Source organism: Ischnura elegans, chromosome 7, assembly GCF_921293095.1.
Source record: "Ischnura elegans chromosome 7, ioIscEleg1.1, whole genome shotgun sequence".
Classification (NCBI taxonomy): Eukaryota; Metazoa; Arthropoda; class Insecta; order Odonata; family Coenagrionidae; genus Ischnura; species Ischnura elegans.
The window spans coordinates 113,485,801-113,506,570 of record NC_060252.1 but is presented as its reverse complement, the minus strand read 5'-3'; the positions used below and the strand labels follow the sequence as shown (position 1 = coordinate 113,506,570).

The following is a 20,770-nucleotide window of genomic DNA, read 5'->3' as shown; positions in this document are numbered from 1 at the left end:
TCTCCATCTCGTGAACACTGTCGCCCACTATTTATTAGATTGAACATTTTAACTATTTACAGTATGTATGTGTACAGAGTTTTACAATATATGAAAGAAAACCTTGATCTTTTCCCTATAAGAAGTACAACTCATAACCATAGCCTAAGAAATAAGAATTCCTTATCACTAAATCAGTGCAGATTAACCAAAACCCAATTCTCCATGCATAATTTAGGTATCAAGCTATTTAACCATCTCCCTATCTCAGCCAGAATGGCTAGCTTGACCAAATTCAAGAGTGTGATTCACTCATGGCTAGCCTCACAGCCATTGTATTCTGTCAGTGAATATTTTACTCTTAACACATGGGATATTGTATTCTAATATATTCATATACTTTCTATTATATTTCATTTATTTTTATTATTTTTATTAATTGTACACTGCCTATGAACCGCGACTATCTTTTCTTGTACATTCTATATGTATGTGCAATTGAATTTCATCTGTGACGAGGTCTGTGTATCTAATGAATACTATTGACCAATAAAGATTATTATTATTATTATTACATTACTTATTAATTTCATACATAGTCAAACAGCGAGTACAGTGGACTCTTTTGACGAATTTTTCTGTTTTCACTGCATAAAAACACAAAATATTTATTGTCACATGTACATAGTGATAATTTTACATTATTTTGGCAATTCAAACCAAATATTGGTAAAGTGCACATTAATTTTTACATTTCGTGCAAACAGACTCACCATGCCTGGATTTGTGGGAATTCAGGAAAAAAAAATTATTTCTAAGTTACTTTGATTCCGAAAGAAGTTTGAATTACTCTAATTTATAGGAAACTAGCCGACCCGGCGACCTTCGTACCGCCTTACATTCAATGAACTTAAAGTTTAGCTACGCCATTTAAAAATCAAGAGCGGCTGAATCATTTTTAATCATATTTGACTTACAATAATAAAATAAGGACACAAATTCAATAAAACTACGTAAATGAGTATCAAAATTGCTTGTCAGAAAGGAATTTTCTTTTTTGAATCTACATAGGGTGGATCGGAGCATGTTTACGCGGATTTCTTCAATGTATTTTTGTCAAGCACCTTCTGATAAACAACAGTTTTTGTTTTGTTATCAGGCGCAAGATAAAGCGGATGGAAATAGATAAATATAGTGAAGCAAAGCAGTGACGCAGCGAGAGGGGTTTTTGGGGGATAAACAACCCCCCCCCACAAGAGCCCAGAGAATCTTTTTATAAAATATTTTGTTATTAATATTTGGGGGACGGATGAGTCACAAACGTGACATATTTAACTATTCATACACCTGCAAAATCCACCATTTGAACCATTTATCTTAAAAAATGTGTGGGAGAGGGCCCCCGCACCTCTCGCTTACCTTGGCGGGTTTTCTATACACTACAGACCCGCCAATATTAGCTGCGCCTAAAACCCCCTATCCTTAATTCCTAGCTGAGCCGGGCTTGAAGCGAAGGCAGAAATACAGCGAATAGTTTACCGACTCGTAAACATGCCACATATAATTGTCCATGAGAAAATCATGGGTTTTCATTAGCACATGAGAACAAACATCACAAAAACTGAAAGACTGACCATGCGATTTGTTAATCGTTATCACGAGTGCAACCACTGGTGCAACACGAATTGGAAATCGATTCTGTTTAACCCTTTCGCACCGAATTCCGCACCTGTGCGGCGAGGATTTTGTTTCCTCAACTACGAATACCACACCAGTGCGTCCTGAATGTTCTTACCCTAACCAACGAATGCCGCGCCTGTGCGGCACAGGCCGAAAAAGTGACCGTGGCGGACACAATAGACCCACGGACGTGGTCGCCCCTTGTGATCCGCCTTAGCGCGAGCCCAGCCCCTTCTTCGGCCGCTCAGGTCGACCCTTTCCTATCCTCTCCACGCGGTCAACCACTGTTATTTGCAGTGTGTTTTCCAAAAAAATATTTGTTGCTTACTTTTGAAATCCAATGCTAGAAATGAATTCATCTTTTTTTGCTGACCACATGGAAATTTCAAACGAAATTCTAACGTTAATCTCAACGGAGTTATAGAACAACAAGTAAATACATTAAATCCGTCTAAATCAACGTTAGAACTTCGTTTAAAATTTCTGCACGCTCAGAAACAAAACACAAAATTCATTTTGAATGTAAAAAAATAGGTGCGAGCAACAAATATTTTCATATATTTTGCATTAACATTTTAGCCAGTTGACCGCGAACTCGTGCTAGGAAGGGGCTTTTAATCCTTCTAGGGTCTGGGACAGAGGCAGAGGAAAGGGATCGGTGCCCTCTGAGTTGGGTCCAAAAAAGGTTAGGGAGGTACCCACTGCCTTTAGTCGACGCGGAAAGGCTTCGTACAGAGGAGTAAAGAAAACTTTCAAGAGACTCGTATTAAGGAAGAATTTCCTTCAACGAAGGTCCGGCGCGAAAGGGTTAAGCTCAAAAGGGCATAAAAGTTGGGATCATGGAATCTTCGGAATGAGAACTTCCTTATCTCTGAATTTTCCTTTGAGTATAGTCGCGTGAATCACATTTATTATCAGTTTTTTAAATCACCAAACTGCTGGATTCCTCGACAGGAACACGGACATTACCGATTGTCAACAATTGCTTGGAGATTTGTTTACAAACACGGTAGTGAAGTGTCAACTTGAGCTGGGCTTACTTAGCTCGAATTAAATTTAAAAAATTAAATTTCAATATTTTGAATAAATTGAGTTATTAAAATTAGAGATGGGTCGAATAGCAGATTTCTCGAATTCGAATATCGAATTCGAATATTAAATCATAGCTCGAATATTCGAATACCTCGAATTTCGAATACCTCGAATACTAAATGATGAATGCTGGAATGTTTGACTCGGTTGCCTATGCAGCAGGCAACACAAGATTTTGGGGAGTAATTTTGATTTCCTTAAAATGATTCGAACAGGAATTTAGCTGATTAATGAATAATTTAATTTTATGGAAACAATTGGGCATATAATTAATTCAACTAACATCGCTTTACCCCCACTCCTGCTGCCAAGTGCTAGCTGACAATCTGAGGCATTTTGCAAAATACAAGCTCTTTTCCACCGGATTTTCTTCAATTATTTTCAGTCCATCTTTGGGAGTTCTCACGAGATAAGAAGATGAATTGGAATTGCTATCAGGGAGAAACCAAATATTCTGAGAAAATATCCTTTTGTCTGTGACTGTAACAATAAAGATTTATAGCACCACTCATAAATTGTAACTTGATATATGTTTTCGGAAAAAAATACCGCATCAACTTCCGAGAAGCTCTGCTGCTCATATCGAGTTTCACCAGAATGCTAAGTCTCCGTCGTGTTTTGACATTTATTTCTTTGCGTAAAATGCTTAAATAAACTCAGAAATACGTCGTGTTTGGTCTTATTCTTTTTGAAATTACGCGCACATTACTAATATTTCAATTCAATAAAGGTGTAACATCAATTGACGAAAGTCATTCTTAGACACCCTTTGTGCTAATAGATGACTCATGCAGCGGTTGACCTCCACAGAAATGGGGAACTTCAAAGCTGGTAGGAAAAAAAAAGGTCAGTGGGGGAGGAGAGGGAGGGCCCGAAACACGTTTCTATTGTTCTCGCGTATTTTTTCGAAGCTAAGGTCTTCGTAATATGATCCCTGCGCGAGCTGTGACCTTTTTTTTATTTTGAAGAAGAGGAAAGCCTCAGAGGGGGGGCTAGTGCTTAATGGAGAGGGATACCGGACCTTGGGAAATGCGCTAATGTAAGTATCCCACGGTACTCACACAGCAGATGACCTCCAGAAATGGGGAACTTCGAAGCAGGTAGCCAGAAAAAGGTCAGTGGGTGAGAAAAGGGGGGAGGGCGTGAAACACGTTTTTATTGTTCTCGTAACTCGATATTTTTTTCGAAGCAGGGGTCTTCGTAATGCGATCCCTGCGCGAGCTGGGACCTTTTGTTTGATTTCGGAGAAGAGGAAAGCGTCAGAGTGGTTGAGGCGAGTGCTGAATGGAGGGGGATAGAGGATCGTGGGAAATGCCCTAAGGTTGCTATCCCACGGCACTGAGTTTCTCCTGGTGGGGGGAATCGGGAATTTTCGGATTTTTTCACCCGACTATTTTCGGTTCCCCTCGTCGAACACTTTTCACCGCTAAAATCCACGAATTTGATGCAATTCGTCAACTTGCGTAAAACGGCGCTGCGAGCACTAAATGACTACAGTTCTCTACGTTTTTCCGAGTCACTACCAACGACGTGCGTGCGACAGTGTATGACGCGAAATTCAAAGTATTCGAGGTATTCGAGGCGGTACTTTTCGCATAACTATTCGAAATCTCGAATATCGAATACTTTCTAGTATTCGAGGTATTCGAGTATTCGCGGATACTATTCGCACATCTCTAATTAAAATGTTATATTGTTACAAAGTTCAGTTATTAAATTGGTAAAAACAAAACAAATAATTTAATTTGTAATTTTGACCGACTCATCAATTGTTGTTGCGTTACTAACTCCTAAAAACATATCACTAAGAAAGAGATGAATTTTTGTGAAATTATCCTTTTTTTAATGTCCTATATGTTATCTGGGGCTGAGACGAATCCAAAGAAACTAATGTTATTAAAATTGGCGCAGTCGTTCTCGAGTTATAAGTGTTCTAACTAACACGATTTTCGACTTTCTTTTATATATGTAGATATACAATAAGAAGAAGTGAAAAACTTGTAACATGCTGACATTTCAATAACATAATAAAATTCTCAAAAATGTAATGCAATGAGTCCAAGAGACTCACCTTGCCCGTATTGGGGTTAATCACTTACTCACTTATCTGAAAAGTATTGGCCACGAGAGTTGGTGTGTTAAACATAAACATCTGACTAAAGGGTGATGCGTAAGCAGAAACGTCATTAATGGATTCAATATTCCACAGAGATTCCTGAAAATACCCATTATTTCCAATAGCGCCTTGCATAGATGTATGATTTGGAAAAAATAAAAATAAGATACCGACTTGGCTACATACTTTTCCTTGAATATATTGAAAACCACATGCCTGTACAAGCAAAATCAACTGTACAAGAATGGAACGTGTAGAAGCATGCAATATAGGGGTGTACTGCATCCTCTTAACCTTTTCCCTACTATACATGTATGTATACGTGTGGACGTTTCCTGACCCGGGAGACGACGGCCGTATATTTACGTGTGAGATTTTCCTGGCCATGCTAAAGAAAGCCGTATATATACGTTTTCTAGCTCTCCCCCTTTTAGTACGGTCGCGGGTTTACGTCGTCTTTGTCTCGGGACCCAACCCTGCGGAGTTTAGGATTAACCTTTGGAATCCGGGAGCAGGTATAACCATTCTTAGCGGTAAGGGACAGCGGTCGTACAATTGTTTATCCAGTCGGTTTTCAAAATAAATATTTGTTCATTGCTCGTAAAAAATAAACTAAGAATTGAATTATTTGTCTTTTGAGCAGCGTTTACAATTTTTAAACGAAATTCTACAATAAATTTATACGATAAACTTATATCTTGAGTTATGTATAAACATCAACATGGAAATTGTTGCTGCATTAAATGCATTAATATTGACCTTAGAACTTCGTTTAAAATTTGACAATGCTCAGATAAAAACGAGGAATTCAATTAAAAGTCTGCAACTTACGTGCAAGCAACAATTATCCATTTGCTAAATACATATAAGCAATACATAAGTTGACCGCGAGCCAATGCCGCAGGTATGGTCGTAAACCCGGAAAGGAGGGAGCACAACTACTCTCGGAGTCGGAGATAATGCGGAGTTCCAGTGGGGAGGGGTCGAAAAAGGTTCAGCGAGACCCTTCTTAACGAAAGCCCTCCAAAAATGCTCCGTACCACGAGAAAGAAGAGTCTGATGGGGCTCAGTACAGCAGTCATGCTAAGACGAAAACTCCGCCGTCTCGAAAGGGTTAAGGCCTTAAGAGAGGAATTTTTATTGTTCATCATTGCTTCAGAAACTTTCACAGGGTTTTGGTATTGATTGGAGGCAACTTTTTTTTTTACTCATTGTCATATTGTTTGTACACCTACAGGTGTTGATTCTTAGTTGAATTGTCATGGTCAGTCGTAGCTAGTGGAACTCTTTAATAGTGAATCATCAAATTCATCACGTTTTATCTGTTTTTGAAGTAGTTTTAATCATTGAAACATTATTCCTTTCAGACCACCATGAAATTGAATCTAGTGTCGGCCTGACCATGGAGAAACTGAACAAGGCATCATCCTCCAAGAGGAAGTATTTGGTCGCCAAGAGGAGACTGGAGAGAAAGGGTAATTGGACGGATTTGAAAACACGTGAGGAGATGCAGAGGAAGTGCCTATTGTTTCTTGGACAGTTGTCACCCTCTACAGTGCAAGCATTCATTGGTGATGAGAATGATTCGGAGCAAGTCATGGCGTGGGATACCCAGGACCATCTCCCCCTCGCAATACCTTTTCCAAATATCGACCAATACCCCTGCATTTACATAGGTGAGTTTTTTGTACGTCAGAGAATGTGTATGGCAGCTAGAGCTCCGCAAAAGTGCTTAACTGCGCTCTGCCGCACTGATCGTGAGACATTCCCCATTCCACGCTTTTGATGGAGAAATGGAACATAAACGAACAGCCTGCTCTGTGCTGAAGTAATTGGAAACCTTTGTGTCCGTATATGGCCTCAACGAATCCTTGAGTATGAGCAAGTATTTGCCTCTTACTCACCTCACCTCCCGAAATATTATTTATGCCTCATTTTTTGCAGCTCTTCAGAATGCTCCTGCTATTGGGAGATTTGAGGAAAGAAAATTATTAAGCGAGTGGCAAAGCAGCTGCCAAGTTTCAGATCTGGAAATTATTTTTGGCTGCATATTTTAATGGTACAAAGGTTTAGGCTGTTTATCTCACCTCTTGAGAATGTGTCCTCTAAATTAACTTGTAACTTCATTTCTTGACTTTTGTACATGTTTTTGGGAACAAATTATGCATGTAATGTGAAAACTTCCTTGAAATATGGTAGTTTTTTGGATGTATACAAACGTATATATACATTGTGTATATCCAAAAATATCCAAAGATCCGACACCTGAAATGAAGTATCTGATCAGGATCCGTAAAAATCCTGGATCCTTCCACCCCTAAATTAGTATCAAAATAATAATAAAAAATGTATATCCTGTTTACATTTCCCTATAATGATGTAGTAACAAAAATACTGTGGGAGATGGGAATGTTTTTCAAATTTCACTCCCACTGGTACTACAGAAAATACCGAAACTCCATGTCCGAACTGGGACGAAAGTGGCACCACTCAATTCGTTGCAATACTTTTGAATCCAACTATAAATACTCACTTAAAGTATGTCTTTGGATGTTGAAAAAGTTTTTCAATTTCTTTCAGACAAATTTCTGCCGCGTATTGTGAATCTTTCTTTAAAATCAAGTGAGAGAAGAACAAGAATCGCAGCCTGTGAAGTGCTGCATGCGTTCATCATGTACCTTCTTGGCAAAGGTGAGCTAGTACTGCTGTACCAGGTAATAAGAGTGCTCCATCCTAGTTAATGTAATTTTGGCCTCATTAATAGATAGGGTAAATCGCTGATTGCAAACAGGGGAGAATAGGAACTTAGCCTTGATAACCACCAAACGAAGAAAATGGTGTCTGGGATTTTATTGTGGTTATTGTTAGTCGTCACTAATTCATATTAGTGAGTCTTGCTAAGATTGTTGTATTTTCCTCTAATGCACAGCTAATGCTTGCTGTAGCTAACTCTAACACTGGGGAGACCACGTTCCTTGCTCTGCCTTTTTCAATGCCATATTTTTTATGGCATTCTGAATGGCCAACACATCTCTGAACTGATGGTGGTTCCATTGAATGGCCCTTAGTTTGGCTGCAATTAATTAATTTCTGAGCGGTATTTTTAACAGGTGTTATATAATCCCAAAACAGCGCCATTCTTCCAAGAGTGTCTGTTGGTCTAGTGGTCCAGCTCTCACCTTAGGGGCCTGGGTTCGATTCTTCAATATGACAGTATATTTTGTAGTTTTCATTTTGATCATACAGCGACAAGTTTTTCACTAATGTTAATTGCAGCCAGCATAGGTATGAGAAAAAATAATTATCGTCATAACGGCATTTAGGTATTTAAAGCGGTGTCATTTTGAGCGCGGAGATATGAGGGCTACACTAGCAACATTTGGTGTACGCTAAAATGTTAATTTTTTGTATTGCTTATATTGATCAACTTCCAGATTAAATATAAAAACCACTTCTTTCAAGAGCACATGTCCTTAAGGCCCATGGTGAGCAGCAATATGCGTGCAGATATAATAAATCAGAAGACAAAACGAATATAAATTACCATATCTCTTGAACAACAGTAGGTAATTCACATTACTCCAAAGTTAACTTCAAGTACCCTCATACTAAAAGAGCCATTCCGAAATATTAATTCATTTACCAAATAGGATAGAATAAAAGTTGATTAAGTAAAATCAACAATTACGCCAAAAGTGTCTTTTGCTCGCCGCTTCCCAAAATCTTCTGCAGCCCTGCAGCATAATAACTAGAGGATCACCTGCAAATCTAATTTCTTTGAAAAAAAAGCCACTTATTGCCCACATTTCATTTTGCCGCATGTTCTTGAGGACAGTAGCATGTGTAGTCTTTATATTTCCGCATTCGAAATGACACTGCTTTAAAGACCTAAACGCCGTTGTAATGATAAAAAAATTTTCCCTTGCCTATGCTTGCTGCAATTAACGTTAGTAAAAAACTTGTCACCGTATGATCAAAATAAAAACTACAAAATATACTGTCATGATTAAGTATTGAACCTGGGCCCCCCAGTTGAGAGTCGGATGTGCTCGCCATTAGACCCACGGCATCTGGTGGAAGGCTGTTGCTATTATGGCATTATATGACGCTTGTTAAAAATACCTCTCGGAAATTAATTACAGCCAAACTAAGGCCCATTCAATGGAACCACTAACAGTTCAGATATGTGTTTGCCATTCAGAATGCCATAAAAAATACGGCATTGAAAAAGGCAGAGCAAGGTACGTGGTCTCCTCTTGTAAGTGATAAAAATGTGGATTAAATGCCCAAGTCTGTTTGTGGGTGAGGGCTCAATGTATAAAACATGCATTGTGCAGATTTTAAATTCCATGAAAAGTGTATGTGTAGCATTGCCAAAGGTATTCATGACTTAGGAAAAATGACATATCAGCTAGGGTTAATAGAGATAAAAAATTGCAAAATTTAACACTTTCTCTTAAAATATTTTTGCTTATCCATAGATAAAGAGATATGTACTGCATGAGTATATTAATCTTTCAATGTTATTTCTTTGTGTAACCCTTTCAACCAAAACCCAATGTAACACAATTTAGTTCTTAATATTCTCATAATAACACCGCCAAGATTTTCTATAACACTGAAATCACATGGTTTTAAAACGAATTTTAGCAAAAAATAAAACCACTTTCACGGACCTCTAGTTATTAGTATTGATTAAGTTAACCAGTGTCCTTCACTTTTAAGACGCAGGTTAACTTTTTTGAGGCCAAATTTAGAAAAAAAATTGCGTCTTATTTGCCTTCAAATATGGTATTCCAATTAAATCTGTACGAACATGTAATGCTTTCCTATATTTGTTAGTTGTGCTCTCTTGGACTTAGGCACAGCTTCAAATTGTATCACCATCACAATTTGTCAATCAAACTCCAATCTTCTGGAATATCTGCTGTCATACAAAAGGTATTGAAACTAAAGATGTGCGAATAGTATCCGCAAATACTCGAATATTAGAAAGTATTCGATATTCGAGGTCTCGAATAATTAAGCTAAAGGTACGCTCTCGAATACTTTGAATTTCGCGACATATACTGTTGCACACTGTCGTTGGTAGTGAACTCGGAAAATTGTAAAGAACTTAAGTTGTTTAGTGCATGCAGCTCCGTTAGAGGCAAGTTGACGAACTACATCAAATTCACGGATTAGAGCGGTGAAAGGAGTTCGACATGGGGAACCGAAAATGATTGGGTGAAAAAATCCAAAAAATCCGCGGTTTCCCTTACCAGGAGAACCTCAGTGCTGTGGGATAGTAACATTGGCGCATTTCCCACGATCTGCTATCCCCCTCCATTCAGCACTCGCCTCATAACCCACTCTGACGCTTTCCCCTTCTCCAAAATCAAACAGAAGGTCCTCGCTCACGCAGGGATCGTATTAGGAAGACCTTAGCTTCAAAAAAAATATCAAGTTACACGAGAACAAGAAAAACGTATTTCACGCCCTCCCTCCTTTTCTCACCCACTGACCTTTTTCTGGCTACCTGCTTCGAAGTTCCCCATTTCTGGAGGTCAACTGCTGCATGAGTACCGTGGGATAGTTACATTAGTGCATTTCCCAAGATCCACTATCCCCCTCCATTCAGCACTAGCCCCCCCTCTGAGGCTTTCCTCTTCTCCAAAACAAAAAAAAAAGGTCCCAGCTCACGCAGGGATCATATTACAAAGACCTTAGCTTAAAAAAAAATACCAAGTTACACGAGAACAATGGAAACGTGTTTGGCGCCCCCCTTTTCTCACCCACTGACATTTTTCAGCCTACCTGCTTCAAAGTTCCCAGTTTCTGGAGGTCGACCGCTGCATGAATCACCTATTAGCCCAAAAGTGTCTAACAATGACTTTCAGCAATTGATATTACACCTTTATTGGATTGAAATATTAGTAATATGCGTGTAATTTAAAAAAGAATAAGACCAAACACGACGCATTTCTGACTTTATTTAAGCATTTAACGCGAGGAAATAAATATTAAAATACGACGGAGACTTAGCATTCTGGTGAGACTCGATATGAGCAGCTGAGCTTCTCGGAAGTTGATGCCGTATTTTTTTCCGAAAACATATATCAAGTTAATATGTATGAGTTGTGCCATAAATCTCTATTGTTACAGTCACAGACGAAGGGATATTTTATCAGGATATTTGGTTTCTCCCTGCTAACAATTCGAATTCATCTTCTTATCTCACGAAAACTTCCAAAGAGTGACTGAAAATAATTGAAGAAAATCCGGTGGAGAAGTGCGTGTTTTTGCAAAACGTCTCAGATAGTCCGCTAGCACTTGACAGCAGGAGTGGGGGTAAAGCGAGCTACGTGTTGAAAATAAGAAGTTGTATGGCCGAGTATCAGATGGGCGTGCCACTGAAATGGCGTTTGGTAGATAAGAATGTATGCATCAGACAGAAATCCATCCTAGCAGCGTAAATGCCGAGACGGCATGAAATCATTTTTCGCGAGGTGGTGTGTCCCCTTAGAATATTTGAAAGAGATGTTAGTTTAATCAACTATATGCCCAAATGTTTCCACAAAATTAAAATGTTCCATTAATCAGCTAAATTCCTGTTCGAATCCTTTAAAGGAAATCAAGCTTACTCCCCATTATCTTGTGTTTCCTGCTGCATAAGCAACCGAGTCAAACATTCCCGCATTCATCCTTAATATTCGAGGTATTCAAATATTCGAGCAATGATTTAATATTCGAATTCGATTAAACACGAATATCGAATTTGATATTCGAAGTCGATATTTGAGTTCGAGAAATCTGCTATTCGACCCATCTCTAATTGAAACCAATTGTGCAAAGAAAGTTTAAGTGTTGGTGGAAAATTGCCATTTACATTGGGTTATAATTCCACCTGATTAAGCCTGAAGCAACCCTCACTGAAAAGTCTTGATGGAAAGTATTACTTTTCCTGGCAGAGAAATTCATTAGGTATAGCAACAACAATGCTTGTGACAGCTTATCTCTAGTCCTGCTGTCTATGTAGAATTGAAACGTACAGAATTGTTTGGAAAGAATAATGTCAGCGTCAACAGAGTTATTGCATGTTATAGTTTTTATGATAGAGGCTCTAATTTATATCTTTTCAGGTGTTCAACTATCTGCAAAAAATCCAAACCAATTGTCAAAATTAGTCGAGAAATTGGCCCCAAGCATTATTCAGTTGGGATGCTGCTCGGATGACACTGCCAAGACATTGTTTCAGAAGCTGATGTTCTCTTTGTCCAATTGGTACGCAAGGAAATTGGACAGCCAAGAGTCTTTTATTTGGATTGATGCGTTGTTTGTGAGTATACTTCTTTGATTCATTTTATGAGAGCGCCAGCAGAGTGGTAATACATTTGGCAGGTGTTTATTTTTAACTAATAATTCATAATCCAAAATTTAGAAAGAGAAATTCCCCCTCCTCTCTAAATCTTCTACCCTAGGGTCCTACTCTTTTCTATTTTTCTTTCGCCTTGAATCTTTACTGATATAATGCAGGGTACTCTTTACAAATGTTTGTCTTAAATTTTTGAGAAAATTGAGGGAAAATATCATGGAATTTCTTGATTTCAGTGGCCATTCTATTATGTCATTGAAAGGAAAAGTGCGGCATTTTTATTTTGTAGAAGCTTCTTTTCTTTCAGTGGCTGTTTTAATTTCTTCTGCAATTCAATCCAAATACTCTTGTTTTATATTTGAGGATGGAGTTTGTGATGCTGACAATGCAGCCGTCAGAGAGCAGTGCGCCGATTGCCTCAAGGAATTTGTTGCGAAAATGTTGACTTCTGAAGGAGGCGGCGGCAGGAAGCTTGTTTTGGGTCGTGTAGAGGATATGTTGGAAAAAATTTGCAGCTTTAGCCTTCATTCAAACCAATACAGGCGCATAGGTTGGTGTGATTTATATTTATTTTTTGAATTGCAGTAATTTCAAACCGTTTGGGTGTCCAAAAGCTAGCTAAAGATTGAAACCGTTGGAGGTTGTTTGATATTTTACCAGAGGAAAGAGCGATTTTATACTGTTGACGCCGAGAAATATGTGTGCCCATGCCCATGTTTCAGGCAGCCAGTCTTTGTTGGCATTACTTAAGGTATAGCATCCTTTTTGGTACGTATGAATTGCTTTCTGTGAGCAGTGGGCTGGGCCCGGAATGTGGACAAATGACAGAAGATAAATTGTGCTCCTCCATCAATCATGAAATTATTTTTGAAATTTTCAAAATTAGATTTGAACCACTATTGTTATTCGTGATATAAAACTGATACCTTGACAGGAGTCATACTAACCATTGATACATTGAGTTCTTACGTATGCATAATGATTAGGCCGTGCATAATAAAAACATACTGGTGTTGGATTTTGTTTGTAAATTACATGGGCCCTTAATTGGCATGTAATAATTAAAAAAGTATTTATTTGCCTGAGGATCTAGGTACTGTAACACTTGATTATACGAAGCAGGATATTACGAAGTGAAATTGTGGTCCCATCTAAAAGCCCGTGGTAAATACATGGTGCTTTTCGATAATACGAAGTTTTGATGAGGAATGTTTTGAAATTTTGAAGTTTGGGCTTGGTACCCATGAGCAATTGGCATTAGTTTTTACGAATTACGGCAGAAAATTTATCAACAAAACTAGTTATTCCAGCGGAAGCAGCATAATAATCAATGATTCTGACTGTGGTGAATCAAAGTGTGAAATCTTAAATGATAGAGCAACTTTGGAGGTAGAAAATCATATCCTACGTAATTTATGATCGTAACGGAATCTTAATAAAAATGAGTAATTTAAAAGATCGTACTTTCACCTGACGATACACAAGGAACTACAAATATTAACCTATGAAAGTTAATTTGGAAATTTGCTATGACCCTCGTTTGTCTTTTTTTCTTGTCGCTGAGCGGTAGAGGGCGTCACAAATGGCGGTCAGGCAGACTTCCTTTAAAATTTCATAGGCGTTGGAAACAATTTTGTATTTATCTTTTGCATAGAAAATAGTTGCTATTCACTACTGACCATGGAATTCTCAGATTAAATTCTTGTACAAAAATTTTCAAGGTGTTATTTGATTACGTTTTCTAAAATGGATGGGAATTTCTTTAGCGCTAAGATCGTCGATATTCGACTTGAAAGAATGGGAAGTTTAGGATCGAATGATTTTTTAGTAGAGATGGGTCGAATAGCAGATTTCTCAAACTCGAATATCAAATTCGAATATTAAATCATTGCTCGAATATTCGAATACCTCGAATACTAGAATTGCACAAAGCATATTAAACGTACGATTTTTTCTTCTATTTCCCTTGATGGATGTATTAATAAAAAGGTGGAACCTCGATCTATCATTTTCAGGGGGGAACGAAAAAAACGATGAATGCGGAAATGTTCGACTAGGTTGCCTATACAGCAGGAAACCCAGGATTTTGATGCGTTATTGTGATTTCCTTTAAAGGATTTAGACAGGAGTTTAGCTGATTAATGGAATATTTTAATTTTATGGAAACAATTTGGGCATATAGTTGATTCAACTAACATCTCTTTCAAATGTTCTAAGGGGACACACCACCTCGCGAAAAAATGATTGCATGCCGTCTCGGCATTTACACTTCTACGATGGATGTATACATTCTTATTTACGAAACGCCATTTCAGCGGCACGCCCATCTGATACTCAGCTTCATCCAACTCCTTATTTTCGACAGGTAGCTCGCTTTACCCCCACTCCTGCTGTCAAGTGCTAGCAGACAATCCGAGCCGTCCATTATTTTCATTCCATCTTAGGAAGTTCTAACGAGATTAGCAAATGAATTTGAATTGCTAGAATGGAGAAACCAAATATCTTGAGAAAATATCCCTTTGTCTGTGACTCATCTATACCGTGTATCAACTTCCGAGAAGCTCAGCTGCGAGGATATCGAGTTTCGCCAAAATGCTGAGTCTCCGTCTTATTTCTTCATCTTTCCGGCATTTATTTTCTTGCGTAAAATGCTTAAATTAAGTCAGAAATACGTCGTGTTTGGTCTTATTCTTTTTTAAATTACGCGCACGTTACTAATATTTCAATCCAATAAAGGTGTAATAGTAATTGCCGGATTTTTTCACCCGATCAATTTCGGCCAAAATCTTTTCACTGCTCTAACCCACGAATTTGATGTAGTTCGTCAACTTGCCTAAAACGGCGCTGCATGAGCTAAAAGAATAGAGTTCTCTCCATTTTTCCGAGTCAACTACCAACGATGTGCGAGCGACAGTGTATGACGGGAAATTCGATGCATTCGAGACGGTACCTTTGGCATAACTATTCGAGATCTCGAATCTCGAATACTTTCTAGTATTCGAGGTATTCGACTATTCGCGGATACTATTAGCCCATCTCTATTTTTTAGCAATCTTTCACTGCATAAAATCGTTAAGAAAGAGCATTTTTTAAGATTCCATCTTAAATAGCCACCGAAAACATTAAACAAGGCCAATAAAGACAGAAAAAGGGCGGTGGGAAGAAAAGCAAACATTTTTTCGCGACTTATTAAAAATGTTTCAAATTATGAAACTCAATATTACGAAGTGCCTATTTTCCGGTCCCACTGACTTCGTATAATCAAGTGTATTCTGTATACACATGTTCCATGATACGGGGAATGTCAATATTTAGTTACAGAATGTATCTACAGTATGTATATACATACAGTAGCAGCCCGGTTTTACAAGTTCTCAGAATACCTCAGAAATTACTTGCAAAACCGAGTGCTAGTTGCATCTCAAGATGTTGAATAAAATTATTAATTCCGAACCTCTTCAACGTGTTTCGGCTGTGAAGGATTTAGGCGTCATTACTGACACCAAACTTAATTTCTCGGAACACATTCATTTAATCAAGAGCAAAGCTATGTCACTTTTAGGTCTCCTCTACCGCTACACAGAAATAGCCAATCCCACAGCTCTAAAATCATATTTCTCTGCATTTATCCTTCCAGTCACCGGATATTGCTCTCCCATATGGTCCATCGCAGCCCCCTCTAACCTCACCTCTCTTGACAGTATAACAAGCTTCTTCGCCAGAATCGTAAGACACAGAGTTCCCCACTTACGTGACATGTCCACCAGCTCACTCTTATCTTCCCTATTAATGACTGATCTCTCCCAACAAAGGATTAAAACAGACTTAAAACTCATTCACAATGTTCTAAATTCTCACATTGATTGTCCTGATTTGCTTTCATCCATTAATTTCAGAGTGTCTTGCCGACCCACTCGTACACATTCCTTACTCCGTGCACCTATCCCTAGACTATCCCTCGTTAAGCACTCACTCCTACACCACCTTTGCTCCTTGCTCAATTCATTACCAGACAATATTGACCCGTTTTTTCTGCCCTTAAACTCATTTATCAAACTTGCCATGTCCCATTCCTCGGCTAATAAATAAACCTCCCTCTCCACCTCCCTTTCCTCGTGCCTTCTCTTTTGTTCTTTACTATCTTATGCCAATGCTCTCTGTTCAAATTTTTTATGTTAAAATTTTATGTTTGTTACTGCGTCACTTTAAATTGGCAGAAATGCTGTATGTGAGCAACACCTTAAATAAATAAATAAACCGAACAATGCCCTATAATTGTTCTTATTTGTAGTTTTTCTTTTGTTTCTGTGATATTTAATGAAGTAAAATAACGTAAGAGTCATTATTAGGCACAATATAGTTGAGTATCATCATATTTCAAGAAAGAAATAGGATTTTTAATTTCATAAAATATTTATTCCCCAGTTTTGGTGATTTTATTTCCGTTCTTGTATTTTTTGATCGCCGAATAAAGCTTTTAAAACAGCGTAATTAGGTAACTAGTCTCAATTAATGTGTTTGGTATGTGTTGGATGTCTGTGGATAATTCTGCGAATACATCATACCGACAATATCAGTTATGTTGAGTTTTCGAATGTGTAACCAGTACATCAGATGGAAATTGGCCGAAAGGTTGACTGAAATACGGCATGGTCCACTTGAAAAGTGCAGATTCCATTTCTGGTCCCATGCCACAAATGTTTTCGGCTTTTCCTGTTAAGTGATCCTAGTTCATTCACTACTGCACAAATTTTATCTTTCTTTAATATAGTGAACAACTTAAATTACAAGACAGCAAACTGCCTCCAATATCAGTCTTTAAAGTCCAGCTACTTTCGCTCTTGTCTGTAATTTTAATTTTAGTATTATGATCGAAATATTTACATTTCCTGGACATAATGCACTCGCACAAACCACCTGACACTATTATGCCACTCCGCCCCTAAAAGCAAGTAAGCTCCACCCCAACTCTCCATTGTCGTGTGATTGGGCGCATCCAGTCGAAGGGATGGTAGCAGTTTATCAATCACTCTCTTCTGCTGAATGCTGAGGCCCCATAAATCAGCCCCCTGCCTTGGATCGTGCTCAAAAAGGATGCTCGGGTGCATTGAGTTCACCCCTCTATACACAGTCTAGAGAATAGGGTAGTTTCCTTCATCAAAGAAAACGAAAGGCATTGATTGCGATTCGTTACCCAACATAAGTGTATTCATAATACACAAATTATTTGGTTTTTGAAATACCGGTTTTGACGAATGGCAGGGGTCAAATTTTATCCTCATTTGAAAAAGGCCAGATTGGCGCCCATGCGATTCCACTCCACGTGACATCACAGGGACCTAGTTTCTACACGAGAGGATAGGAGTTTTACATCGTCTGAGGTAACCAATGCATGCATGAGGCACAGAGCTCAGGGAAACATGTCTTAATAATCACTTATTAAAACTGGCTAAGGTCGGAAAGTTTTCTTCGTTAGATAAGGTATTAATAATCCTTATTTAAGCCAAGCGCTACCAGCCAGCAAGGTACTCAGCTACCCGCTAGCATCCTGCGTCCTATCAGCGCTCAGAGCCTTGATCAAGGTCACCTCACAGGGCAGGAGGGGGAACCAGAAATGCGTCGCACTGACTTTTTCCCATCATTCCTACTTACTTTAATGCGTCGCGTTTTCGTGCGCTTGAAATTTTTCACTTTTCATTTAATCGCGAAAAATAGATATCGTCATTTAAAAATCTAAAAGCGTGAAATACATACGCCAGGAGGTATAATCTTTTGATTTGGGCAATAAAAAATAATAGGAAACCACCCTATTGTTAGGGGTTGGGGGGGTAAGGTTGCCAGGTAAGAAAGGCCCACGTTACACGTAAACAAAATGCTCCTATGAAGAAAGGAGCCAGAAGGGAGGACGACAATGACGGACTCAAAGGGACAATCCCTTGTTTTGGTGATTCGAAGAAAGGGCTTGTCATTGTCCATTCATTAACACATTCAATGCGGGCTCGATTTTCATTGAAGCTGTCAAAATCGGCCGTAAAAGTAAGAATGAAAAATGGATGGATAGAGGTTTCAGCACCATTACTTCCGTTCAAATACTGCTGTTTACAAACGGCGCACACGGTTCGAAAGAGGGAAGGCCATGTCTGAAGGACAACCACACTATCAGAAGACTTAGGATATTAGTCGTGTACAGAGGCGGAGAAAAGGCTCCCGGATCGACTGGCAGAGCACCTCGTTGGGATCGCATCTCAGCTTAGACCATGGGACCACGGCAATTGGCGTGCTGTGTACTGAATGTGTTAAATCCAACCAAACTAATGTCTCTTTCATTCCGAAAATCTGCATCAATGTTGAGTCAATAAATGATTTAGTGATTTGATATTTTTTGTTAACATTTTCTATTGCAAAAATTAAAAAAGCTAGAGAATTGGGATGGATGGATTAATTTTTTTTGGATCCGGATTGGATCGTTGATTTCAGGTGTTGGATATTTTAGGATTCTGGTTCCAAAGTACCAACTTTACACGATCGGTTCTTGATACTGGTTCCACAGGCCAAGAACTGGCTGGAACCTACCGAGAACTGGGTACTGGAACCCATCACTACCCACCCATTACTAATAATAATCTTTAATTATTATTTAAAATCGGTCAGTGTATTTTGCCTTTTTGATGTATAAGTAGTCTCTATCATTGACACACTCATGTTTTATCTATCTGGACTGTTGCGCAAGTTCAATACCTACGTATTACTCCTGTGTTTAAATCAAATTATAAAATACAGATTGGAATAAGGTTGGTTAATAATGAGTTTTTTTTTCAATTTTAGGGGCAGCCATGGCTTTGAACAGTTTAATCCCAGCCTTTGAGGAGATTTCTCTATTGAATCCTTTTGCTTTTGAGCTGCTTTATTGTCAGCTGATGGCATTGGAAATGTCTGATGTTGATGGCTCAGCTTCTTCTAACTGGTGGATGATTCGTTGCATCAGACATTTGGAAAAGATTGTAAAATCACAAGCTAGCGTATTCAATGTAGAGGTAATGTGAATCTTATTCTCAACCCATTTTTCCATGTGTTCCACTTTTGCAACACCTTACACCTTGATGTACTTTAATGCCCTTGGCTCATTAAACGCCAATATGATGCAATTTTTCTTCTGAACCTCTTTATAAAGGTGTGTAACATTACAAAGTGAATAGATTTGGTATGTTTTTCCAACCAGTTGCAGCCTGTGACTTCAATATTGGTCATTATTTTCCAAGTGGTTTTCCTGGGACTACGTATGAACAACTTTTTGCCTTCTATACCCCCGTGCTGTAATTATTTCTGTTAATTTTCGATAGTGAACAGTTATTAGTGCTATGAGGTGAAGATTTTGATACACTTATTTTTGTTTTATTTATGTATAATCTGTTATTTGCCAGTGTTCCATGCACAGCCTCCCTCAGCAATTTATTCACTTCACTTTCTGATTCGGATTCATGTACCATGATGTGATGTGAATAAGGGTAACTAGGTGACGTGAAAACGTTGTTCAATAGTTAGTTTTGTGTGGAAATTCATCCTTTGATTAATTAAGTCAGGAGAAGAAAACAGATGTTAATCGTGGTCATGCTGATTTGGGGCTTTCCCACTGGGGGGTCACACTGATGTCATGATCAACTCATCAATGAGCCCAATGCCCCTCTTCTTACCTTTTTGGGATAGTACACTCATGCTTTGTTTAGTATATTCCTTGAGGTCTTTGTGCTAATTGAATTTGCCTAATTAGATACCATTTTAACATAGGGAAGATAGGGATGTGTTCCCTGTAGCATAGGTGTTGGGTAATGAATTTCTGGTAAACCATGTACAGCGCAACCTCGATATAACGACACCCCACGGTGCACTAATAAACACTCGCTATAGCGAATTGTCACTTTACCGGAGGTGGAACAAATAATAGCCAATATACCTGTTGCGAACAGATATACAGGAACAGAAGTGGTGCGGCGACAGATAAACATTATCCGATAAACGTAAGCATAAATCCAGACGAAAGGCGATGTTTTTTTGCATCACTAGATTTCCTTACTCAAATAACGACTAACTATTCAAAAAATTTATAAGCGCCGCACTGAATAAAAATCATACAAAGCATTGTTTCGTCAATCATTATATTTATCGAACGACAGTTTACCACATAAATTTGAGACTGAGCACTCCATTAACTTCATTTCTAACAGATCGCTAGCAGTTACAGAGGTTAAGAAGTCTTGATGAAAGTCTTCCGGCGGTGAAACCCTCGCTATGGCGAGAGCCAACGCCGAAAGTCTCGTAAAAACGAATTTTTTAACACGCTTATTATAGGGTCAATTGACGGTGCATCGGCTATCTCTCGTAATAGCGGGGGTGTCGCTATAGCCCGTACTCGCTTTAACGAGGTTCCACTGTATATTCCTATTAATAGCCTTAGAAGACCTTGCTCATACAAACATTTGTAGTTTAAAATATCTTTAAAGATAATAGGCATGCATTAAAAAACATTTTATCATATCTTATTTAACATATTT

The 20,770-nt window shown here is 38.4% G+C and overlaps 1 protein-coding gene across 1 annotated transcript in view; it reads left to right on the top strand.

Moving 5' to 3' along the window:
* The window catches only part of LOC124162866 (DNA-dependent protein kinase catalytic subunit-like), a 299,017-nt gene that overhangs the window by 72,559 nt on the left and 205,688 nt on the right, over nt 1-20,770 (top strand). Inside the window, exons 15-19 of the mRNA XM_046539551.1 lie at nt 6,235-6,543; nt 7,448-7,558; nt 11,989-12,185; nt 12,585-12,771; nt 19,047-19,255. Coding sequence (XP_046395507.1) covers nt 6,235-6,543; nt 7,448-7,558; nt 11,989-12,185; nt 12,585-12,771; nt 19,047-19,255 — 1,013 coding nt within the window. The remainder of the gene's footprint in view (nt 1-6,234; nt 6,544-7,447; nt 7,559-11,988; nt 12,186-12,584; nt 12,772-19,046; nt 19,256-20,770) is intronic.